The sequence below is a fragment of the Miscanthus floridulus genome, chromosome 1, assembly GCF_019320115.1.
Source record: "Miscanthus floridulus cultivar M001 chromosome 1, ASM1932011v1, whole genome shotgun sequence".
Taxonomy (NCBI): Eukaryota; Viridiplantae; Streptophyta; class Magnoliopsida; order Poales; family Poaceae; genus Miscanthus; species Miscanthus floridulus.
Genome location: NC_089580.1, coordinates 110,117,602 through 110,144,103, shown reverse-complemented (window position 1 = coordinate 110,144,103; position 26,502 = coordinate 110,117,602). Strand labels below are relative to the sequence as shown.

General features: G+C 44.6%; 3 protein-coding genes across 3 annotated transcripts; 1 reads left to right on the top strand and 2 right to left on the bottom strand.

Moving 5' to 3' along the window:
- Positions 1-979: 979 nt before the first annotated feature.
- LOC136461331 (uncharacterized) lies at positions 980-2,483 on the bottom strand. The gene is made up of 2 exons (XM_066460673.1): positions 1,563-2,483; positions 980-1,174 (listed from the first exon to the last, which is right to left on the bottom strand). Exons 1-2 carry the CDS (start codon positions 2,481-2,483, stop codon positions 980-982), a joined length of 1,116 nt encoding a protein of 371 aa, XP_066316770.1.
- A 6,665-nt stretch (positions 2,484-9,148) lies between these two features.
- On the top strand, positions 9,149-16,791 carry LOC136461324 (uncharacterized; the record flags this gene model as incomplete). Its single annotated transcript, XM_066460667.1, has 4 exons — positions 9,149-9,162; positions 9,896-10,454; positions 10,530-10,721; positions 16,780-16,791. Coding segments are annotated over exons 1-4 (777 nt in total), but the record flags the coding sequence as incomplete, so codon positions are not given.
- LOC136490992 (uncharacterized) lies at positions 13,053-14,250 on the bottom strand. Its single transcript, XM_066487206.1, has one exon. The coding sequence runs from the start codon at positions 14,238-14,240 to the stop codon at positions 13,185-13,187; it is 1,056 nt and encodes a 351-aa protein (XP_066343303.1). The 5' UTR covers positions 14,241-14,250; the 3' UTR covers positions 13,053-13,184.
- Positions 16,792-26,502: the final 9,711 nt, after the last annotated feature.

The window sequence follows — 26,502 nt, the reverse complement described above, 5'->3', positions numbered from 1 at the left end:
AACACACAAGTTAGAAGAAGTTAGATCGGGAACGGAGAAGAAGAAGTGAGACCAGATCTAGGGTTAGGGTTTCTTACCTCCCAGTCGCCGGCGACGTAGAAGGAGCTCCGACTCCTCCGAGCAGCAGCGGATCAGCGGATCTGTAGAACAAAACACACAAGTTAGAGAAGAACTGAAGACGAAGAAGCAAGATGAACGGGGAGCTGCGGGATGGCGAGAAGAAGTAGAGGTGGGTATCCTACCTGGATCTTCGTAGCTCCGGCTCAGGAGCCGCCGGAGGGCGAGACGTAGAGGAGGGGACGACGGCGAGCCGCCGTCGCCCTCGCCCCTGGGAGTCGCCGTTCGCCACGGCTGACGGCGCGCAAGCGAGGAGACCGGCGCGGGGGAGTGGGAAATGAAGTAGGGTTTCGGGTGGGAGAGGGGAGTGAGGCCGGCGCGGCTTATATACACCGCGTTCCAACGGTCGGATCCAACGGTTAGAATCATTTAGGGTTCCTGATCCAACGGCTGGCGTTCATCAGGCCGTGCCGATGCCGGGCCAGGCCGCTTTTCCGTGCCGTGCCCGTGCTGGCCCATGGGCCGAACTCAAGGCCCAGGCACGGGCACGGGTGCGGGCCGGGCCGTGCTTGGGCCGTGCTTTATCGGGCCGTGCCCGTGTCAGCCCAGCGGGCCTGGCCCATCTGGAAAACTTTAGTGCTAAAAGCCAAACTGCCACACAAACCCGAAAATACGCAACAAAGCATTACGTCGAACACCACCCTGATAGGGAGGCGCTGGACTTACTTCCTTGCCGAGGAGCAGACGCTTCCTCGGTGGGGCCGGGAACGGCTTCAACCGCGCTGCAATTGAGACGACGGAGTGGGTGGATGCCAGAAGCGACCACTCCTCCTCGGGCACCAACGCCATTCCTTAAGCTACGACACCAAACGGCGGGAAAAAAAACAGAAGTTGCAGCGTCAACGGCGAGTAATAAAAAGGGTTAGGGTTTGAGCAGAGCGTACCAGGTGTACGCGAAGTGCGGCGGGTGGTGGAGGACGTGAGAGAGGAGCGCGCCGGGGACGTGGCAACGGCGGCCGGGGTGCCTCCTCCTCCTTTCTCCTTCTTTTCTTCCTCCTTCTTCCTCCTTCTTCCTCTCTTTCTCCTCCTCCGGCGGCGCGGGCGTATCGGTTCTTGTCTTGTCGCGATGGATCGTTTAATTTGAAGCTGATGGCAATGAAATGGATCAAGCAATCCGAGGGGGGTAATTACCGGCAAATTCCTCTAACTCGACTTGACTTGTTCTCAGTCAATGTGACACGTATGCTGCTTATAATTTCATAATCCTCTTAGATGAACTGAGGATTCGAGATCGTTGACATTGACACAAAATAAATTACCTTGTCTGTCGAAAAGTAAATTGCAAACGCGAAACAACACTTTCTTTTCAAGACTAGTAGACATAAACATGCAATACACACGCCTCTATAAAAAATATATCATTGCAATGAGCAATAATTATAAAAATTTTAAGAAATAACAATACACATACAACACATACCTTTCAAAAAAAAAAATACACATACAACACACATGTCTTGAAAAAAAAACATATATAATAGGGGCCATGACAACAGGCCCCTTCGACGAATTATTCTGATGGGATCAAGATCAACGGAGTCGAAGTACCACGAGCGCGGCCTGAACAACAAGGGATAATAGGGACGCCGCCTGGCCTCCACGTACATGTCCTTCCAGCTCGATCCGACACTGAGAGTCTCCTGCTCCTCGTCGGAGCTCTCGGCGTCGTCGTGGAAGAACCACAAGCACCACAGACGCCACCGGCCCCGGCGCTGGCGCGCAGGCAGGGCCTTGTACAAGGTCTTCCACAGCTTGTGGTCACGCTCCGCCACGAGCAGCCTCAGCTGGGAGCTAACGCACTCCACCCTCGCGAGGTCCTTGCCGTCGGTGAGCTTCTCCAAGACGGCTGCCTTGAGGTCGGCGGGCAGGGACTCGAAGCCGCTCAGCGGCAGACCGTTCCTGCGGCACAGCTCGTGGAGGAGGCCCCAGCACACGCCGTCGGCGAGCGACTTGCAGATCCGCGACGCCCAGGGCTCCACGCCACAGAGGCTGCGGGAGAGGAGCGGCCTGACGGTGCCGAGATCCAGCCGCTCCAGGTACGCGTTCTCCGGCGTGTCGTCGCCGTCGGTGGTGACGAGGAACACGAGGAGCGCGACGTCGCTCCCCTGCACACACAGCATCAGCACGGCAGCGTCCGCGCCGTCGCGGTGCGCAAGGTCCGGCGCGGTGTACTGTCCGGAGAGGCACAGCGAGCTTCCCTTCTTGCGTGATTGCTTCTTCAGGAGGTGTCCCGACCGTGGCAGGGCGCCGTAGGGCTGGAAGCCGGCGAAGAGGAAGGCGGCGTGCAAGACCGTGCCCAGCCGCCCGGCGATGTCCTCGGCGTCCCACTGCTCAGCGTCTACGATTTTCTTGAGGAGGCTCGCCATAGTACTAGTATCGGTTCTTGTCTTGTCGCGATGGATCGTTTAATTTGAAGCTGATGGCAATGAAATGGATCAAGCAATCCGAGGGGGGTAATTACCGGCAAATTCCTCTAACTCGACTTGACTTGTTCTCAGTCAATGTGACACGTATGCTGCTTATAATTTCATAATCCTCTTAGATGAACTGAGGATTCGAGATCGTTGACATTGACACAAAATAAATTACCTTGTCTGTCGAAAAGTAAATTGCAAACGCGAAACAACACTTTCTTTTCAAGACTAGTAGACATAAACATGCAATACACACGCCTCTATAAAAAATATATCATTGCAATGCGCAATAATTATAAAAATTTTAAGAAATAACAATACACATACAACACATACCTTTAAAAAAAACGCATACAACACATATGTCTTGAAAAAAAACATATATAATCAGCGAATAACAATTAACTTCCTTGCAATTAACTCACATGCCCACCATTAACTAATATGCCTGAAAATTATCATATACTCCCCCGATTCCAAATTATAAGTCAGTTTGACTTTTTTATTCATCCATTTTGCTATGTATCTAAATATATTATTATATCTAGATACATAGCAAAATAGATGTATAAAAAAAGTCAAAGTGACTTATAATTTGGAATAGAGGGAGTAGATTATAATGATGGGCATTTCAATTTGAGGTCATTGATGTTAATTTTCTAATAATATAGGTTGCCACAGGGTAAAACTAACCATGCTATGAATTACTTGGACCACTTAGGCCTCGTTTAGATGTATGTGTATCTACTTCAATCCATATGTATTGGAGTGGATTGGAATAGAACTTAATTTAATTTCACTCAAATCAACTTCAACACATGTGGATTTAGATGAATACATACACATCCAAACAAAGCCTTAATAGTGAGGATTGTGGTGGTGAATTAGTTTCACCACCCAATACACCATCTCTGATTCGATACATAACACTAAATGAACTCAAAAGCACACCAAGTTAAACCTTAATAAAGATCACTAAATTAGTACGAGCATCAATCTAATTTAAAATAATACTAACCAGAATGTGAAAGCCTGTTCGGTTGGCTGCTTCGTATGTTTGCTGGTTCATGAAGAAGTACTGCTGGCTGGTTTGTGTGAGAGAAAAATACTGTTCCGGCTGGAAATTTACGATCGTTTACGACAAGCCACAGCCAAATGAACAGGCTTTGACCACCACTTTTTTTCTTGTTGATGGCATCGCTATACATATAAGATAAATAGGAGGAACAACCGCACAACTAATAACTACATTATTTTAGATCATGTTGCATAATCAAACCAGGTCAAGAGTACCTATTACAATAAGAGTTAGAAATACAGAGTTTAGATTATAATAATTCGTTGTCATGCTTTTTTTTAATTGAGTTCACTGCCATGCTTCATTCCCATAGCAATAAATCGTCAAAAATATTTTCAAATTACCGGACGTACCAATGTACCATAGTGTCATGTCTATATGAATCAGCTCTACTACAGGAATCAGCTCTACTGAGTCGGCTCTATTGCCAATCAGGACTTTGAAATAATTTATTTTATTTGTTTGTCTTACATCATTTTTATGTTAGTTCTTTAATTTATTTGTTTCTTAATAAATATTTTTATAGAGACATCAGACATCAGTCAATCCCATGTTTGCGACGACTTAGGCCCTTTGGATCCATTAGCTGACAGTAGTTATCTAGCTAACAGCATATAGCTAATATTAGCTGGCTAATAATTGACTAGTTATCTATTAATTGGCTAATAATTGCTCTTATCTGCGTTTGGACACTAATTTGGAATATTAAATATAGACTAATTATAAAACTAATTTCACAGATGGAGACTAATTTGCGAGACGAATCTATTAAACCTAATTAGTTCATGATTTGACAATGTAGTGCTACAATAAACATATGTTAATGATAAATTAATTATGCTTAGTAGATTCGTCTCCTAAATTAGTCTCCACTCTATGTAAATAGTTTTATAATTAGCTCATGTTTAGTCTTCCTAATTAGCATCCAAACATTCGATGTGACAGAGACTAAACTTTAGTCCTAGCATTTGAACATCCAATCAAGCACAAGCACGAGGTTCGCCTGCGGATCGTTGTCTGCAATGCTCTTCGTTCTGTGCTTGGCCGGCTGTTTTGCGCAGAAGAGGGAGTCATCCGGTCATCAAATATATGCCGACGATGTCATCGTGTTCATTCACCTAGACGCGGCAGAGGCAGCAGCGGTCAAGGCGATCCTCGTGATCTTCGGTGACGCCTCTCTAGACTGAGAACAAACCTTGGCAAGTGCTCCATCACACCAATCTTCGCCGACGATGACATGTTACCGGACTTACAACATATTATTGCTGCCAGTTAGCGGAGTTCTCCATCACGTAGTTGGGACTTACAACATATTCATGATAATGTAGCGATGAGGTGTCATAGCTTTGCGGTACTGTAGCATTAGCGTAGTATTCCTAGTTTAGTCCCATGCCAGAAATGAACCAACACTAGACCAGCTTAAAAGCTTGGACCTGAGAGGCTGTTAACTTTGGATTAATCCTTTTACGCGAAGTGAGGACGAAAGCGCAAGAGAGTTAATTAAGCAGCTGTGGTTCATTTAACGTGTACAGTGGGCCTTAGCCGTCTTTCCGGGTCGGGGCGTTACATGAGTCTGCTCTTCGACTACAGGTTCAACTGGATCAGGGATCTGGGGAACGATTAGATGTAGCAACTGCCGCCACCACCTTCTTCGCTGCATGCTTTTGAAAAAGAGATGTAATATCCGTGTTTCTTTTCATTACTGCACAAATATTAAAAATCACGATGCTAAATAATTAAATAATTTATTAATTGTGATGTTATCAAATAGCACAAGAGATTAGACCAGGGGAACTGGGAAAGTGTGGTGTACTCACCGCGTCTCAGGCGTTAGGCTATCAGGGTGTCCGGCGGCGCCGTGACCGTCCCCTCGCTCCGGCCGTCCGTCGCCTCCGATCGAGATTAGATTAGGGAAAAGCAGTTTAGGCCCACTCGCTCCGTCCATCGTGTGGTCAGTGTGGCCGTGTGGGCCTGCGTGTGCCTGTGTTGCGTTTCGTGGCGTGATCTATTCGTGGGTGACCAGCGCCTTCTTTGCTGCCTGGGCCACCTCAAGTGGGACATTCGTGGTGGCGTGATCCATTTTAGGTAAGTTTTTTTTTTCTTTTTCTTATAAATACAAATGCTTATATGTATATATAATAGCATATTCATCGATGCCGCAGGGTATGGCAGTGCATACCTGGCATACCGTTTGCCTCCGCCACTGTGAGGCTGCCGCTACAAGGAAGATACCCAAGAGCTGAGTACAAGCCACAGTAGAAGCCGTTGCAAGGAAACTGCCGGCTTGTCACGGGCCGCTCATGGCAAGGAGCGGACGACTAGTATGGATAAAATCCGTCCTCGCGGCAGTGCCCATTTACTACATGCTCGCGGATGGGCTGCCGCCATGGGCGCGCCACGAGATCGACGCCATCTGCCGTCGGTTCCTCTGGGCTGGGAAGGATGAGTCGATTCGAGGAAAATGCATGGTTGCCTAGCCAACCATTTGTCGACCCAAGGAACTGGGAGGGCTCGGCATACCAGACCTTAAGCTCACAACCATCACGCTACAACCTAAGTGGTTATGGCTCTAGCACACTCACGTGGAGCGAGCATGGTCGCAGCTGCCCATCAAGGCCTTCCATAGAAGTACAGGCGTTCTTGAAGGCTTCTACCTTCACCATACTCGGCAACGGCAGGAGGACTTGCTTCTGGACAGGGAGGTATGGCTGCAAGGGCGTTCCATCCAGGACCTAGCACCAACCCTGTCCAGCATCGTGGATCGTCGTTTCTTCCATTCGGCCACGGTAGCTGCAGCTCTGCTAAACCGAAGCTGGCTCAGGCACATCACTGGCGGGCTCATCGCACCCGCGATACAAGCGTATCTGGCTATTTGGGACCGCGTGCGAGACATTCACCTCAGCGACGCAGAAGACACCTTGATATGGAGATGGTCCGCGGACATGAAGTACTCTTCATGATCCGCGTACAGAGCGCTACACCTGGGCTCGCACCCACGCCTCGGTTGCAAGAGAATCTAGGAAACTTGGGCACCGCACCGTGTCAAAGTGATTCCTCTGGCTTGCGGTGCGACGAAGGCGTTGGACAGCAAACAGGCGATTGCGCCATGGGCTCGATGCTCCAAAACACTGCTGCCTGTGCGACCAAGAGCCGGAAACCATTGATCATATCATAGCCTCGTGCTCCTGCTCCAGTAAAATTTGGTGGCACATCCTAACGACACTCGGTGCAGATGTTTCCCAGGTGGGCAGGGACAGCCTGCTAACATGGTGGAATGCATGGCGTGCACGATAGACTGGAGACAAAAGGAAAGGAGCGGACTCTCTCTTCGCCCTAGTGGCTTGGGAACTGTAGAAGGAGAGAAACATGAGATGCTTTCGTCAAGCCTCGTCCATGGTGCTGCAGATCCTCGCGCACATCAAGCACATCGCAGATCAATGGATCGACGCCGGCACGGCGAACTTACCCTGTCTCTTGCATAGGTAATGGGCTTGTAACTAAGTTTGTTAGGAGGAGATAAGCTGTGTGTAAGATCATTTGCCCCTCATTGATGTAAAAATTCTATTTTTCGATTTTAATTATACAATGATGTATAAAGCTTTTACCTATTCCAGAAAAAGATTCGTTTTACCGAAGGCCGAAATATCAATTTCTCGTGGACTTTGAGCGGATAAAAGGCCAGCACCTGGACACCTGTCTCAAACTATCTCTAACAACATCACCAAAATACAAGATCCATTTCATATTTCGATAACGCTACAGGTAAATGGTTCAATATCTATTTTTGGTCTTCTCCAACAATAGGACCCAAAAGAGAACCATTTCTGCAAAGAACCCTTTCTGCAAATGAGTCTGCAGGAGAGATGATACTCATATTTAGGTTATGCCTGTAGTATCCGGTTTTAAAAGCAAAACCAGATACGCACCATATGTGAGCCTATGTAGTCAAATCTCACATATAGCTACAAATAAAGGTAATATCGAAAGGCAATGCTCAATATATAACATACTTAGTATAAAAGATATAACCTTAGACAACAGATAGCAAAAAACAACTCCGATTATCCGGTGAAAACTCCAATTTCACAGGGACAACTGACTGGTTGATCACAAGCCTAATTCCTCCAAACTCTAGCAATCTGGTATCAATTCGGAATTTTTATCCAAATAATTAAAAAAATAAAGCAAGAGTAAGTACATGTCGTACTCAATAAATAAAGTTTGAGAGCTGAAATGACCATTTTAATAGTTTAAAGACGAAATTAAGATTTGGCCGTATAACCGAGGCACCAAAATAGCTATTTAAAAAGAGTACATTTTACCATTGGTCCTCAAATTTGTATTTCTTAAGGTCGCGGTACTTTAAAATTGCATATTTAGGTCTCTGAACTTGTCTCGAGTTTTCATATCGGTTCGGGCACACACAAATTGCACCTTCGGCTCCTTAAACTTGTTCCGAGTTCTCATCTAGGTTCCGATATTTATAAATTGCATACTAAAAGTTCTTAAAGTTATATTATTGTATCATTATGGTCCATCCATCCAAACACCCCGTCCTCACCATGCATGCATCATTGGTGTGGTGTGCACGCACATTGCCACGCTAGGCTATGTCGTGTCTGCCTGTGCCGCCATGTTGAACGCTGCACTCAACCTACTGCGTTGTAGCGACAACCCTGTTGTTGCAGAGGGAGGTGATAAAGGCTAGGAGAGTGCATGGGGAATTGAATGCGAGGAGATGATGAGAATGAGCATGAGCTCCCGCGCGACCGTGAAGAGGAAGGAGTGCGGCGGTGGTGTTGAATGGAACCGCCGTGAAGGCTCGGCTGGGATCTATAGTAAGGCAAGCACAGAAAGGGCTGTCAAGCGATGTAGCAGGTCCTAAAAATCTAGGCCTACACATCCCTCTTGAGCCCGCCGCGCTTCTCGGCCCTGGTGCGCTACACCATTTGGGTGGATGAACACGGTGCCACACGATGCGGCCGCACAAGTAGCCTCAAGCAAAGCTATGTAGGAGATGGGGATCAACGACGGAGCTTCCCTAGGGGCGGGGTGGGGCAGCCGCCCTAGCTACCGATGCCGTAGCATCAGACCCCCGGACCCCCTCTTCTGCGTTCTTCTCCATCTCCGACGTCCGGCGACTGGCTGTCGAGGACGTGAGGCAGAGCGGTGACATACGACGCGAGGAGAGCGGCGATGAACGACGCGTTCCGGCTGCTTGCTTCCTTACTGGGCCTTGTTTTGGTAGTATAGGTAAGTTGTTTAGCCCACTAAGGGCCCAAATTTACTCCCCAATTCCCCAATCCCATTCTCTAGTTGGTATTCCGCATCCACATCGAGCGAGCGCGGCCGCTGCACGCTACGCCCGCACGCCGCACTTCCTCTCCGCCCGCCACGCGCCACCGGGTGCCTAGCTGCCTAGGCCAGCTCTAGGTGCGCTCGCTGCCCGCTGAGGCTCCGAGCAGGAGCTGGCTGCGCCCGGCGATGGAGGGAGGAGGAGAGGAGGGGCAGGAGCTGGCGCCTGGGACTGGGGCCGGCCATGGCCGCAGACAGGTTAGCGGAGCAAGGGCAGTAGCTCCACCTCCACCAATATCTGGATTCGGCCGAGGTCGAGGTTCAAGCAGAGGCCGATGTTCAAGCATTGGCAAGAACAACAAGAAAAATGGTATTGTTTTATGATTTCTCAGTTCACGAATCATTACTTCATTAGCATCTTAAATTATTAGCAAGTAATAGAGTATGCTAATTTGACAAGTAATTTTTGTGCAAACTTGAAGAATTATTTTACAACTTTGAGTGTTGGTTAAAGTTCAACTGACGGCCACCCAAGCACTAATGAAAGTGCCAACGCCACTACTTCAACGGCGGGAGAAGTTGTTCAAGAAAATGAAGCTATGCAGTCTGTAGCAACAGATTTAGCATACATTGATATTGGTGTTGATGATGCACAACCACCAGAACCACAACAATGACCATAGGAAGAAGAACAACAAGAAGATGAAGGTATCAGCCTTATCACAGAATTTGACCCGCATGTTCATATTGTAGCTGATCCAAATCTAGCTCTTAGAATGCCAATTAAAAGATTTCATCCTAATGTTCAATCAGATGTTAGAAGGGCTTATTTATTGAGAGGTCCGACACAACCCATTAGACATAATTTTCCTCGTAAGCGTGTTGGTAATGGTTGGAGACAATTTCTCCCAAAATGGTTTAAGGAACATGATTGGCTAGAGTATAGTGTGTCCAAGGATGCATCATTTTGCTTCTATTGTTATCTTTTTAGGCAAGAAGCCGACCATGAGAAATTTGGTCATGTGGTTTTCACAAAGACAGGGTTTAATGATTTTAAACATGCATATAGAGGATTTCCAGGTCATGTTGGAGTTTCTAGTTGCCACAATAAAGCTAGATTATGTGCCGAAGATTTTAAGAATCAAAGAGCAAGTATTACCCATAAGATTGATGCTAATACCAAAACAACAAAAATGCTCTATGAAGTTCACTTGACTACTGCTTTAGATGTTGCAAGCTTTCTCATTGCACAGGGTCATGCTTTTCGTGGCAATGACGAATCTGGCACCTCTCTAAACAAGGGCAATTTCCTAGAAATGATTGATTGGTACAAAAACAGGAATGATGATGTGAGGGTTGCATATGATGAGTTATGTCAAAATAATGCCCGCATGACTTCTCCTCAGATTCAGCAAGATATTACACGGAGTTATGCTGAAGAGGTCACTGAAGTAATAAAAGAAGAAATTGGGGATGGCTATTTCTCGGTTCTAATTGATGAATCCCGTGATATCTCAATAGCAGAACAAATGGCTGTGCTTGTGAGGTTAGTAATTTTTTTGAAGTGCTTTATGTTTCTAGGTGGCTTGTGAGGTTAGTAATTATTTTTTAAATGCATTATGTAGATTTATGAAAAAAAGGGAATGGTTGTGGAAAGATTTTTGGGTCTGCAACATGTCAAAGATACAACATCAAGTTCCCTAAAGAAAGCTTTGACTGAGATTCTTGCTGCCCATAGTTTACCTATTTCTAGACTAAGAGGCCAAGGATATGATGGTGCTTCAAACATGAAAGGTGAATTCAATGGTTTGCAAAAAACAGATCCGTGATGAGAACCCTTATGCATTCTTTGTTCATTGCTTTGCTCATCAATTACAGTTGGTTATTGTTTCCGTTGCAAGTTGTTGCTCCTCTTTTGATGATTTATTCAACTATGTGGGTTTAATTGTCACCAGTACTAGTGCATCTTGTAAGAGGAAGGATAAATTACAAGCACAACATCATGAAACCATTATAGCAAAGTTAGAGAGTGGTGAGATTCTAAGAGGGAGGGGAAGGAATCAAATGACAAACTTGCATAGACCAGGAGATACAAGATGGGGTTCTCATTATATAAAATTACTTCGTATTGAGTCAATGTGGGATTCTGTAGTCAAGGTGTTAGCCATGATTCATGAAGATGAACGTAATCCTAGCCGAGCCGGTGGTTTGGTGCACAAAATGGAAAGCTTTTCCTTTGTTTTAAATATGAAGTTGATGTTGAAAGTGTTCCGTATTACAAATGAGTTGTGTCTTCTTTTTCAAAGAAAAGACCAAAACATTGTTGAGGCCATGTCATTGCTTATTGATGTGAAAGCACGCTTGATCAGTTTAAGAAATGAAGGCTAGGAGCAATTATTGGAAGAGGTCAAATCATTTTGTGTTGCAAAAGAAATTCCAATACCAAATATGGAAGAGGCAATACCAAGATGGGGTAGATCAAGGCGTGATGGCAACTTAATCACTTAAGAGCATCATTACCGTGTTGATACTTTCCTTGCTGCACTTGATGCTATAATCATGGAGATGGATCATCGCTTCAATGAGGTATCATCTGAGTTGCTTGTTTCATTTGTTTGTCTTGATCCAAGAGAGAACTTTGCTAGGTTTGATGTTGAAAAGATTGCTCGGATAACTGAGATCTATGATCAAGATTTCTCTGTTCGTGATCGTGATAATATAAGGGAAGAACTTGAGACATTCCTTATTCATGTGAGTAGAGTTAATGATTTCAAATCTTGTCATGACCTTGGAAGCTTGGCTACAACAATGATTGCAAATAAGAAACGTATCCTTTTTCCATTGGTCTAACGCATCATTGAGTTAGCATTGATCCTACCTATGGCAACATCTTCAGTTGAAAGAGCCTTCTCAGCTATGCACTTCATCAAGACAGCTTTGCGGAACAAGATGGGTGATGAATGGCTCAATAACTTGTTAGTGTGCTACATTGAGAAAGGGATCTTCAAGGAACTTGATATTGGTAAAGTTAAGAAGAGGTTTCAATCTATGAAAACCCGAAGAGTGAGCTTGCCAAAGAGCCCTCGACGTCATCAACATTCTTAGTACTTCACCACTAGTAAGTATTTTCTCATGATGTCCATTATTGATTGAGGGCTACCATTATTTTATTGTTACTCGCTAAGACGCTAATTGATATTCATTCAATCTACAGGTTCATCCATTCTTAGTTATTTCACTTATTTGTAATTTGCAATGTATGGATCAACATCAACTAATCAAGAACTAGTTTATTCTTCAAATTTGAGGTAACAACTTTTGTTTCTCATCTACTTTTCGTCGTCATGTGTGATCGTAGCGTTTTTGCCATGATTTGTTTGATTATAGTATGTGAATACGGTATATTGTGAATACGATATCTTTTTGGTTTATTTTCTGGTTGAAATTCGCCCCACCTATAATTTTTTCCTGGCTCCGTCATTGATGGGGATGGACTGTAATCATATAACAATACAAGTTTAGAGAACTGAGCGTGCATTTTGAAAGTGCTAGGATCTAAATAAAAACTTAGGATAATTTAAAGAACTAAACGTGCAATTTAAAAATACCAGAACATGAACAAGAACTTCGAATAAATTTACACCGGTAAAAGTGCAATTTGAAAATATCGAGAAGAACTCGACCAAGTCCGAGGACCCTCAGTAAAAAATTCCCATTTAAAAATGCAGATAGTGCTCTCGGTATGAGCACTGCCTGTCGCCGGTGCCTCGTGAGGAAGTACGTACGCGCGCATGGAAGACCACGACGCCGTTCCACCCGGGCGGCGAGGTCGTCGGCTTCCCACTTGTCAGCATCCACCATCCACGAATCTCCGGAGCCGCGTCTTCACGATCAATCTGCTGTCTTGACTCTCGACCAGACAGTGTCCCAAATCACAACTTGCAACATCCGAGCGACTCTGATGGTAGATAGTACGTTCTAGCAACACCAATCAACAATATATACGACGTCCCTCAGTCATATATCAAGCAGAATTACCATGAGATCAACACACTGACTAAAAACACTGAATCCCAATAAACCATTCATATGTGTACATTATTGCTGCGGTGCGTGATAGTCACCAGTCAGGATTATGCAGAGCATAACAGCACTAATTACAATCTGACCAGTCCATTCCATTCGTTCCATGATCGAAATCTCGAAACAAATAAATCAGTCGTTGAGTCGAGTATATATGCAGGATTTCAGTTGCAAGCATATGAGGAGCGCATGATCAGCTAGCGATGCTTCCAGCGATAGCGAGACGACGGCGAGTGGATCGCGCCGCCACCATGCCACTTGTTGTAGTCGTTCCGTGCCAGCTTCCGGCGGCGGCGGCCGCTTCTGTCGACCCTTGGAGGAACTGTCTTCTCCTCCTCCGGCGGATCTTGGATGGACCAGTAGTCAACGGGCCATGACAACAGGCCCCTTCGACGAATTATTCTGATGGGATCAAGATCAACGGAGTCGAAGTACCACGAGCGCGGCCTGAACAACAAGGGATAATAGGGACGCCGCCTGGCCTCCACGTACATGTCCTTCCAGCTCGATCCGACACTGAGAGTCTCCTGCTCCTCGTCGGAGCTCTCGGCGTCGTCGTGGAAGAACCACAACCACGACAGACGCCACCGGCCCCGGCGCTGGCGCGCAGGCAGGGCCTTGTACAAGGTCTTCCACAGCTTGTGGTCACGCTCCGCCACGAGCAGCCTCAGCTGGGGGCTAACGCACTCCACCCTCGCGAGGTCCTTGCCGTCGGTGAGCTTCTCCAAGACGGCTCCCTTGAGGTCGTCGGGCAGGGACTCGAAGCCGCTCAGCGGCAGACCGTTCCTGCGGCACAGCTCGTGGAGGAGGCCCCAGCACACGCCGTCGGCGAGCGACTTGCAGATCCGCGACGCCCAGGGCTCCACGCCACAGAGGCTGCGGGAGAGGAGCGGCCTGACGGTGCCGAGATCCAGCCGCTCCAGGTACGCGTTCTCCGGCGTGTCGTCGCCGTCGGTGGTGACGAGGAACACGAGGAGCGCGACGTCGCTCCCCTGCACACACAGAATCAGCACGGCAGCGTCCTCGCCGTCGCGGTGCGCAAGGTCCGGCGCGGTGTACTGTCGGGAGAGGCACAGCGAGCTTCCCTTCTTGCGTGATTGCTTCTTCAGGAGGTGTCCCGACCGTGGCAGGGCGCCGTAGGGCTGGAAGCCGGCGAAGAGGAAGGCGGCGTGCAAGACCACGCCCAGCCGCCCGGCGATGTCCTCGGCGTCCCACTGCTCAGCGTCTACGATTTTCTTGAGGAGGCTCGCCATAGTACTAGTATCGGTTCTTGTCTTGTCGCGATGGATCGTTTAATTTGAAGCTGATGGCAATGAAATGGATCAAGCCATCCGAGGGGGGTAATTACCGGCAAATTCCTCTAACACGGGCTAAGCGATTGACTGAGGATTCGAGAGATCGTTGATGTGACACGTATGCTGTTTATAATAGCCACGTTCGCTTGTCTTATAATCCATATTTTTCAGCTTGTTTTTTAGTTGAAATAGTGTTTTTCTCTCACAATAAATCAGTCCAAACAATGTTTAGGCTAAGTTTTTCAGCGAAGCGAACAGGGCCATTCGTAATTCTCTTAGATTAAGTGAGGATTCGAGATCGTTGACATTGACACAAAGTAAATTACCTTGTCTGTCTAAAAGTAAATTGCAAACGCGAAACAACACTCTCTTCTCAAGACTAGTAGACATAAACATGCAATACACACGCCTCTATAAAAAAATATATCATTGCAATGAGCAATAATTATTAAAATTTTAAGAAATAACAATACACATACAACACATACCTTTCAAAAAAAATTACACATACAACACACATGTCTCGAAAAAAAGCATATATAATCAGCTAACAATTAACTTCCTTGCAAATAACTCACATGCTCACCATTAACTAATATGCCTGAAAATTATCATATACTCTCCCCATTCCAAATTATAAGTCAGTTTGACTTTTTTGATTTTTTTATTTTGCTATGTATCTAAATATATTATTATATCTAGATACATAGCAAAATGTATGTATAAAAAAAGTCAAAGCGACTAATAATTTGGAATGGAGGGAGTAGATTACAATGATGGGTATTTCAATTTGAGGTCATTGATGTTAATTTTCTAATAATATAGGTTGCCATAAAGTAAAACTCATCATGCTATGAATTACTTGGACCACTTAGGCCTCGTTTAGATGCATATGTATCTACTTCAATCCACGTGTGTTGGAGTGATTGTAATAGAACTTAATTATTTACACCAAAATTTGGGAGAAGGATCAAAGGGATTTGAGAGCTCCCGGAATCATGTCATCAAGGAATCAATCGCGTGCAGGTCGGTATTAGCTGATTCGAATGCAACACTGGAATCGGCTTTCTTCAGATAGCATCAGCAGATAATGACAAAGGCTACGATCGACGCCGGGACAAGACATGTTGAACTCTAAAAAAGAGAAAGATTAGAGTCCAAGTTATCTTAAATTAGAAAGGTTTTCTCGAAGGTCAAAGATTGTGATGAGTCGTGCTTAGATACAAATCATACGTAGGTCCCGGGTATAAATATCAAACCCCGGCTATTGTAAGAGACACAATCAATCCAATATACAAGTTATTTACTTTTTTCGGCTCCGGCCACCCCCTAGGAGTAGGAGTAGAGTAGATCTCGGCGAGTTCTTCAGCAAGTACGGCTGCATCGATCCGGTCGACCTCCACTGCTTGTCTATAAGTACCGTCATGGCTTATATCTCTATTCGTACAGCTACATCGATCTGGTCGACCTCCACTGCGACTCTGGTATAAGTTAGTTATCGATTCTTGTCTAGTTCACGTATGGCCGCATCGACCCGGTCGACCCCCACCGCATGAACTAGATCAAGGTCAAGTTATCAGCTCTACCTTAGAATGACAGTCGTTGGCAGATTCATTAAGTTATCGATATTGCTTATTGCTTTCATTATTTATCTAATTACAGCAATATCACTCTGCCTGATAGAGATTGATCTAGATCGGCCTTATATCTTGTTTAACCCATCATTTGTTAATCTGAAGCTGATCTAATCTACACTTTAAACGATGAGTTATGTTTTATCGGTTGTTTTATGTCAATCTTGATCGTGCATAGCGTGCGGTTAAGGCATGTTGCGTTTTGAGTAGATCTATTGGCTAGCGAAAACCGTTCTATGGCCCGTTATCACGGCCTATGTGATTCTGCCTCACACCCCACTGTTAGCACTGTGGAGTAGGGATCGTTATTTGGTAAATCTATTCCTGATAAGGCATGGCTTTAACTATGCGCTATGCCTGAATCGGCTGTTTTAGCCAATATTGAGTGTTTTCACGAATAGTTCGCATCACGAGACCGTTGAAGTAAAGATAGGTTGAAAGATGTGTTAGCCCCATGATCTTATTATTGTATTACGGTCTACATGATTCTGTCTCATGCCCCACTGATATTAGTAATAAGTAAGGGTTGTCGAGTCTATTGTTGTTTCTACGACCTGCATGATTCTGCCTCATGCCCCACTGGTCATAGCGATAGATGAGATCTAATATGTTCATTAGATCTATCCTTATTAAATGGTTAAATGGTGTTGATTTATTTCTTTATATAAAAGGGGTTCGGTTACTTGTAATTATTGGCTTAGCATAAACCAATCATTATTGATATCTTATTGCCATTGATTAGTATTTGCTCAAATAATGATATTTATCCTGAATGACAACCGATTACTCTTACACAACCCCATGAGCTTTAACTGATTCATTCTTATGAATATGCTGGAATCGACTATTTAGTCGATCTTCTTTTATATCGGCTCTTAGTGCCACACATTCGGGACTGTCTAGCAACACCAGCACATTCCGCCCTTAATTACTGATAAACTTTATCTCCTTGTCAATTGCAGGGTCAAATTGACTGGCACGTCTTGGGAGGAGTGCACAGGATCGACCACCCCGTGCTGAAGCTAGGCGGATCTACGGCTCCATCGAGCAGACCCTTCCGGCTTGCTACATGTGTCCCCGGCACGGATACGAAATTTCGTGCCGACACATGTTTCTGGCATGCCCGGTGGGACCCCACAATCGTCATGGCGGTTTACAACAATGACGACATCCTCCTGGTACATTGCGAAGATCTACCTGATGGAGATAAAGATGTCATCAATAAAGCTATAGAAAAATTTGAAAACAATTGTTTGTTATCCTACACCAAAATACGTGACAACACAATTGTTCAGAAATTTCTACTACCAAGAGTTCTATTACCCCCGGGCAGACATATACAGTTGAAGCTGAAGAAAGACGTTTCTTTATAGAAGTTATAGACAAATCTGTTCGTAATGCCATATCAAGCCATAATGAAGCTTTCGTCGACACATTTCATAACGCCATGAAAGAGACGATTCATGGGATTCCAGTTGGTCAAGTTGGACCGACTTATTACAACATTCCACATCCGTCGACTTTAGGGACTAATCAAGTTAGTACCAGCCATCAAGAAGCAGCACCAGCTGGTAATGATGATATCTAGGCAGTTCAGGGTTCCTCTGAACAAGTTCAAGGTGCTACTACAAATCAGACGCAGTATAATCCTAGACCGTCAGTACAGCATGTGCAACAGCCGATGGGGCAAGGTCAGAACCAAGTGATTAATTTTGGCACATTAGAGCACACATACCGTCGTCGGCTCAAAAAATAGCACCCTCAATTCAAAGGATCCATAGAGATATAGATCCTTATGTCTACAATCAGAGACTTCAAGCAGCAAGCCAGCAAAGGATCCAACAGATAGAGATTCCACAAGAGTATCATTATGGCATAGATTATAACACCCTTCACATGATTCCAAATCCAGAATATCAAGGCACACGGGATTTCAATCCACAGATGGGTCAGCAGGTGCAGAGGAATCCAAATTCAAATACTGATGAGTTGTTGCTGAAGGTGACCGAGATGATGAAGAATCAGTTCGGTCTGAAGCCAAAAGGGCTGACCTTTTCGTATAAATGCTCATATCTAGAATGGTATGATTTGGTCGCTCTTCCCACAAATTACAGGCTACCAGAGTTCGCTAAGTTCACTAGCCAAGACAGTAGAAGCACGATAGAACATGTCAGTTGGTATCATACACAATTAGGCGAAGCGTTAGTTGAGGATGCCCATCAAGTTCATTTCTTCTCCTTATCCCTATCGGGGCCAGCCTTCACTTGGTTTTCATCACTACCAGTCAATTCAATTGCCAATTGGGCTGACCTAGAGAAGAAGTTTCATACATATTTTTACACTGGGACCGGAGAAAAGAAGATAACCGATTTGACAAGCATAAGACAGAAGACTAATGAATCAGGCACTGAGTTTCTTTAGAGGTTCCGAGAAACTAGAAATTTGTGCTTCTTATTAAACTTGGCTGATGATCAGTTAGCTGCTTTAGCCATTCAAGGAATGCTGCCGATGTTGAATGAAAAGCTGCTGGGACAAGAATTTGACAATTTGGGTCAATTGGCTCAACGAGTAGCGATGCTCAATAGCCAATTCCAGAGTATGCGCAGAGATACCCGATTTCAGAAGAGTACCACAGTGGCTGAAGCTTATAATCCATACTCAACCGATGACGGCTATGAAGATGAAGAAGAAGAGGTTGCTGATGCTAACTGGAATTGGGGCAAAAAGACAGTGATGGTGCTGAATCCTTGGGGAAGAGAAGTCGAGGAGAGTTATGACTTTGATGTCACCAAATCAGACAAGCTCTTCGATTTCTTGGTTGAGAAGGGGCAGATCAATTTGCCCGATAATCATGTTATGCTGCCCCCTAATCAGTTGAAGAATAAGAAGTTCTGCAAGTTCCATAACGTTACTTCTCATTCCATTAATGAATGTAGCATTTTCCAGCAGCATATACAGAGGACTAATTAGCAAGGAAGACTCAAATTTGATACGCCTTGGAAAATAAAAGTTGATGATAATCCTTTCCCAGGAGACCAAAACATAGTTGATGCTGGGCTACTCAAAGGAAAGACTAAGGTCCTAATATCGACCAAATCAAGAGAGGCTGGAAGAGTCGATTCAAGATGCAAATATCGGCTGACGAGTACAGAGAAATTAGAAGACGTCACGACAAGTAAAAGAGCCGATATGAATAGGGGAAAACGTCAAAAGATGGAGCAACAAAGCCGCGAGTTACATCTCAGATTCTGTTGAATAAGTAACAGTGGCAGAAGGAAAAGGATTATTAGCAATGGTTAGAGGATCAAGAATACCAGCGTCAACTGAAAGAAGAGAGGTATGAAAGGAAACAAGCCGAATCACATTGGAATTGTCCTTTCTTCAGATATTGCTGGAATAAAGGTTTGAAGTTGCCTACCAGACATGACTGTCCAGAATGCAACAATCAGTATTTAGAGTCTAGGCAATCTCAAACCAACCACCGGTCCATCCATACTCAAGATACATATCATCATAATAATATGGATTGGCGCTTAAAAAATAAAAGTATTCATGATCGGCTTAGAAAAAGAGTTGTTGATCAAGACTGGGCTGATTATAAAGAAAAAAGCAATGAGAGAGAATATGTTTGGCAGGAAGGCCAATGGTGTCCAGGAGGTTTGACGGGAAGCCAGAAGAGAAGGGTGCAACGCCTAAGGAATAAAGAGTTAGAACAAGCTCATCCGGTAAACCTCAAGTATGGTGTACTAAGCAAACAACCGATAGAAAACAACCATCGGCTAATATTCAGATGGCTTTTCTGTTGCCATCAGAGTTCAGAGCTCTGGCAGATCAAGCAGTTTATTTAGATTTCGATGAATCAGAGTATGAAGAGATAGCTGTAACACCTCGGGTGTTAGCCTTGCATAACTTGACTTGCATAACATGAGCATGGGCATCAAGCATTCATAAATCATCATTTACAATTGAAACATTTGATTGAAACCTATGAAACATTGCTTGTTATCTCGTGTTTCTTGGAACATATGCATATGATCTTGTACAAATGAATGCAAGTGGGTAATGCTAGTCACTAAAACACCTTAGCTACACTTAGGTTAACAAAAGGAACCTTGTTCATGAAGGCCACATTTCATGATCAAGCACTTAAGTGATATTTCATGTGTTGACCTGGATAGCTCTATGAGTGACCACTGCATAAAATGATTGGATGGCCTTGCAAGTTGCTCAAACATGCTTAGGATATCATCATGAACAACTGTGGTATTTAAGGCTAAGGCTAGTTTGGTCATTTAGCCATGGTTTGAGTATATATCATGATTTCAAAGTGACATGTTTGACTAAAGTTGAACTAGATGTTAGAGACCTTGCATGGAGGAGTTCACTAAAGCAAAGTTGTAGTATTTGACATAAGGAACAACTTTTATTTTTGGGTCATGGACTGATTTAGCTTCTAACATGCTTGAATGGGTCCCACAAAAACCAGCAAAACCCAGCTTTCAACACTTAACAAATTTTCTAAGTGGTGGATTGACTGACAGCCTGACAAGCCAACATTGATCATGATATTACGTTGTTTCGGTTGCGATTTAGCACAAGTTCACTGAAAGAGAGTTGTAGATGGTATATCGGTCTACAAGTTCTATTTTTATGGTTTATGCAATAGAGCTATGGATTAGCAGCTAAATGAACATCAAAACGCGCTGTCAGGCATCGCGCTGCTTGTCTGAATCGACTGAATCGCAAACGTTCAGTGGCCGACCGTCCACAGGCGCTGGCCGCCGCGTGGTGGCCGGTGATGGCCGTGCGCACCATCTGGAGGCCATACGCCGGCGCAGGGCCCATTCGTCAGGCATTGACGGCCAGCAAGCCACCAGCGACGCGCTTAAGTCACCAACGGGCTGGCCGTTCACTCTCACTCGCCTCCCCGCGCTCCTCTGCTCAGTGCGCTCGCCATCGCCGTTGCAGCCACTCCGCCGAGCTCACCGACGCTCACCGTCGTTCCATTCACCAATCAGTCGCGCCCGTAGCTCTGTCTCCACCTTCCCCACCGTTTCCACCTTGCAACGCCCCCATCTGTGCCCTAGGTGAGCCGTGTTTAGCTTTGTGCCGTCGCGGGAACACCCTCGCCGGAGTGCCGCCATGGCCGCTGCAGTGGCCGTGCTTCTCCGGAGCAGCTTCCGCCATCTAGGTTGCTTAGTCACCGTCGCAGCGTTGCCGTAGTTCTGTAGAGCACATCGCTTGGCTTCACCGTGGTCTCCACCGACATAGCGCCGTCGGCCAGCACCACTGCGCCGCCATGAGCGCCACCGCCGTCGCTGGCACCGACGAGCAGTCCCACCAAGTAGCTGGAAGTGTGCACAATGTCGAGTAGAACACCTGGTGATGATGTCACCGCCAGCAAGCTCACCGCCGTCGAGTTCTAGCCGCGTCAGTCGAGCAGCACCGCCGTGCTCTGCTGTGTCTCGCTGACCAGTGGGTCCCACTTGTCAGCGACACAAGAAGAAAAAGCTAGTTCAATCTTTTACAGATTTAAACCCTAATTTCATGTGTTTTGTTATTTTTGTATCTTCAGATTGGTAGCTCCTAAAATTGTAAAATAAATATAGTTGTGTTCCTTAGGAAGTGTAGTATTTAGGAAAAATATGTTCTTGGCTTCAACAGTAGAAATTTCTGAAGATTTAAATAAGGATTTGAGATGTGCTTTTGAATACATTCAAATTTGTTTATTTTATATCTAGAGTTCCTGTGCTCCAAAAATTATGAAATTTTTGTGGTAAGCTAGTCTTAGCATATGTGAACTCTGGTCAAAATTTGAGGACTAGGGCATGTGTAGATCTATAGTTATATATTTTTCTTTTATAAATAGTTAATCCTTGCATGAATTTTTATAAATTAATTATGAGTCCAAAATTCATGAAATTTATTGGAGGTAATACTAGTACCATATGGATGTTAAGAAAAATAAGAAATCTGTTGCTTGACACTTTTCAATAGGATTTTCCATTTATGCTATTTCAAGCCTTGCTTCCTTACCATTTTTGTATAGGATGTTCTACTTAGTAAAATGACATGAAATTTTTATGGTAGTCCTTTGATAGAATTAGTAAGGCACTGTAAATTTTTGAGAATTTATGAAGTACATCTGATATATGTTTATTATTTAACCTAGATATCTAAATAAAATAATAAAGGCATTTAAATAAATAGTTTGGACTTCACCATTATATTATCTTAAATGTATTTGGTATGTTTAAACTGTTGGTAGATTCTATGTTGTCAAATTTTGAATGATTACATGAAGTAGAAGTATTATTACTTTATATTGCATGTTAAATAGTTTCCGGACTGATTCTAGAATGTGATGAGTTGCATGTTGAAACTGATGTGTACTGTAAAAATAGTTAATAATAAAGTTGTAGAGGATTTGATAAGCTTTCCAGAAAGTCCAGGATCACTGATTTTGGATTTGTAGAACTCCAGTTATGAGTGAAGCAAGTAGCTACTATTTGTGGCATAGTCGATGCATTGTAGAAGTAGTCAAGTAATAATCGAGAAGAGATATGCACCTACTCAAACAACGTGATGCACTTGTTAACATATATGCATTCGTAATACTCATACCATACTCATGCATCTAGGATCGGAGGAAGAGATCACGTTGCTAGAATTCGAAGAAGCAGAGGAAGGGAACCCGCAGGAGGATCCGCAAGCCGCAGCTCCCGAAGGCGTGGAGCAGAACCCTGAAGAGCTTCTGGAGTGTCCTGACCATCGCCCTACTTCCTTTCTGCGAGGCAAGCCCCGGAGCATTATAAGTCTCCCAGTAATTTACAAATGTTTACTTATGTATTTATGATTGATGCATTAGGTTATAAGAGTTGAATGAAACCACTTGATGCATGTACATTCCTTGTCCAGATATTAACCCTTTAACCGGTATAGGTCCAGGATCGAAAATATATGCTTAGCCATGCTTAGACCGGTAGAAGTCGGGTGATGTCCTGTCATCTGTGAGATATAGGTGGATACTAGAGCACGGTTGGCTATATCTGCTATCGTGGAACAGAACCATGTGGTAAAAGTAAATCGAGACCGGACGGGAAGTCGATAGAGAAGCAACAAGACATAGAGGTCTTGGGTATGGATTTATCTCCGTCTGTGTCGATTAAGGACCGTACCGTTGTTGGCGCTTCTGACAAGATTGAATGCATGCCTCTCACTTAGCTGGCCGGATAACTCGTTCCGACTGCGAAGCCGAGTAATTCAACTCAGGCCAGGAATCGTTCTGTTGTGCGCTCCTTCCGGGGAACGATCAGACTGAGCCCAAGGGCAGGCTTGGCCTGAGCATCCTGGCATCTGGTGTTCCAGATTGTGCGGCGCAGTATGGACCCGCGAAATGTGTACCGGAGTTGTACCAAAGGTGACCTAAGACTATCGTGGCTGGTAGATCTGGGTTTGTGTTAGGAATAAATTTCCAGCTGGTTGAAATCGATTCGAATCGCCGTCTCTCTCGGATAGTGAGAAACTTGGCTAGTCCCAACATCGTAGTAACTATATTATGAAACATGATGGTTTAGATGAATATGGAATTACAATACCTGCTATGGTTACTATTGTATGCTTCTAAATGATATACCACATGTTTGGCACAGGATAGTTGCTAATCTAGAAATGGATAGTCATAATTAACTTGATAAAGGAATCATAATGGTACAATGGGTAAATTGCTTTTACGCAAAATGTTGTCAAGTTACGTCCACTTATACAGCCTTGCATAATCCTTGGAGTCATTTTATTTCTGGTTCATGACGGGTAAGTCTAGCTGAGTACCTTCTCGTACTCAGGGTTTATTTTCCCATTATTGCAGATGGCACTGTGTATCATGGTTATTGCAAGAGTTTCTTCTATCCCGCTGTGGATGAGGAGTAAGCCTTGGGCAGGCTTCTTTAGTAATTCCTATCTTTGCTTTTGTGGACCGTGATCTGGCTTGGCACTGTATCAAACTATGTTAGAAACTTTATCTTCGAACTTATTTGCTTCCGCTTTATTTATCAAACTTGGTTTGTAATAACTTTTATTCGTACTTTGATGATGAAAAGTATCTGTGAACTTTATGTAATATGTGGCATGTATGTTGAATCCTGTACGATCTTGGTTGTTGTAAATCGTTTATCGAGACCCGTCGTGGTACTCGACGGACTACCGGGTTTATATGGGTTCAAGTATGATAGTGCGACCGCTTGCGGATTGCCATTGTACTTGTATTCTTATAAATTGGTCGGTTCTGCGACAGCTGGTATCGGAGCAAGATTCAACGTTAATTGTCACAAGTGTATTTAAAACAAAAGTTTTTGTGTTCCAAAAACCCTTCTCTAGCAACTAATAGTTATTTAATAGGTATTTGAAATCTAAAGTGTGCCAATGATCACTTTCCTTATGCCCAAAGTAAGGACTATTAGGTGGCTATTTAAGTACTAACATGGGGGTTTTTACTTCGTCGTCCATACGGCGTGCTATAGTATGGATGCCATTCACTTGAGTGGTAATGTATGGATCAAATGCCTCTACGCCAAGGTAAGATGAGTGTATGACCGCAAGATGTGAGCGTGCGGTCGGGAAGAGTTAGCTTTGGTACGGCTATGTATGCATGCTTGCATGTGTATATGGTACGTATTTAATTGTGGGTTTAAATTCTGGTCGGGTAGATTGATACGGAAGTATATGTATGGGTATACATATATGAAAGTATTTACAATTACATTCTGCATATTTCATTATGGGTTTAGGGCTGAAATGAAATTTTATGTAGGTACACTAACAACGAAACATGTAGCTCGACTAGTTACGATATATATGAGAGAACGTATGTATGCCACCGTGTCTACCGTTAGAAACAAATTTTTCCTAAGTTTGTGAGGACGTACGGAATGAGCATGCATCATGTAAAATTACCATACACATAACTACATTGTTCCTCCCCTTATAAAATTCTTACTCGGTTATGTAACTCTTATCCATTATGGCTTTGTCTCACCAAAGGGTACATGTTAATGGTGCAGATGGCACGCACCAAGCAGACTGCTCGCAAGTCCACCGGAGGCAGAGCTCCTAGCCGCCAGCTTGCTCCACGTACCCGTCAACATCACACGTTCCTTGGAGAGTTTGGGATGCCTACACTCTTGTGGAGAGTGCTCAGCTATGTAGGTTATCCTGATGGAATGGAACCCCGCTACTTCTGGGCGAATGAGCAGTTGGGAGAAGGTCTCTTAGTTACTGTGGAGGCCGTTGTTCGTCCCCAAGGTGATGATTCTGAGTGGACAGGTTGGTGTTATGAGTCGACTGGTAGGACTGCTGAAGAAGCAACTGGTAGGGCAGCCTTTGGGATCCTGAGGGATATCATGGATCATTTTCCTCAGGAGCTGGCAGCCGCTTTGGTTGGAGTCTTTCCAAGAGGTAATCCCTCTACTGACTCATGGCAGCAGGCAAGAGGAAGATCTTTGGAGATTGGTGCTGCGGAAGGGCAGAACAGCGATAACCCTGCCATGAGCGCCATGTTCGCAATGATGAGAGTGTTAGATGGAGTAGAAGGTAGCCTCAGATGTGTGTCTGGTGCTCTTGGTCATGCCCGCGAGGACCGACGTTAGCTTCAGAGGGAGCATGATGCCGAGATTGAGAGGCTCACTGAAGAGATGACTCGGTTAACTCACCAGCGAAATGCAGCTTGGTCCAGGGAAGATGTCCTGAGGGCTCGACAGTTTGAGCTGGGACAGCAGCTGGCCAATACGGAAGAATACAACGATAATCTGCATGAAGAGGTTCATCTACTGCACAATCAGCTCCACCCTTATGTACCACCTGGAGCCGCAGAAATGGATCTAGAAGGGTACGAGGAAGAAGAAGTGGAGCCTGAAGAAGAAGTAGAACCTGAGGAAGGAGATGATTCTGCGTCTGACCTCGATAGTGATCATGATGAGGATTAGATCGCTTAGCATGTAGTGGGAAGCCTAATGTATCACCTTTACTCATGTAATGGACCTGTAGTTCCAAGTTGGCATTAGTAACCAGACTATCATGTAATGTTAATCGCACGTTTGGATGAACGTCAATGCAATTCCAGTACTTTGTCGGTAATCACGCTTTAAAATTGCATGCGTTATGAGCACGATAAGTGGTCAAATTGGCGATGTCATATTGCGAGAATGAATTGTTATGCCTCTATTTTTATTGTGCTTTTGAGAATTTTCTCCAGTAATTTCAGTTTGGCATGAGTAACTAATTCATCTGCAATCTCTTGGCATCAACCAATAATCGCTTATTGTTGCAACTTCGCAGATGACGCGCACCCGTGCTGGAGCTGGTGGCAGCTAGGATGGCAACCAGGATGACTTGCCACCCCCACTGCCACCGTCTGCTCAGGAATTCTTTACCCAGTTCCTAGGGAGCCAAAGGACAATGGAGGAAGCTTTGCGCCTCATCACGTAAAACACTGCTCGTGGCCACCCACAGCAACCAGGGGCCGAGCCAAATCAGCACAGTTCATTTAAGGAGTTTCTGGACACGAAGCCTCCGATCTTCAAGGTGGCTGA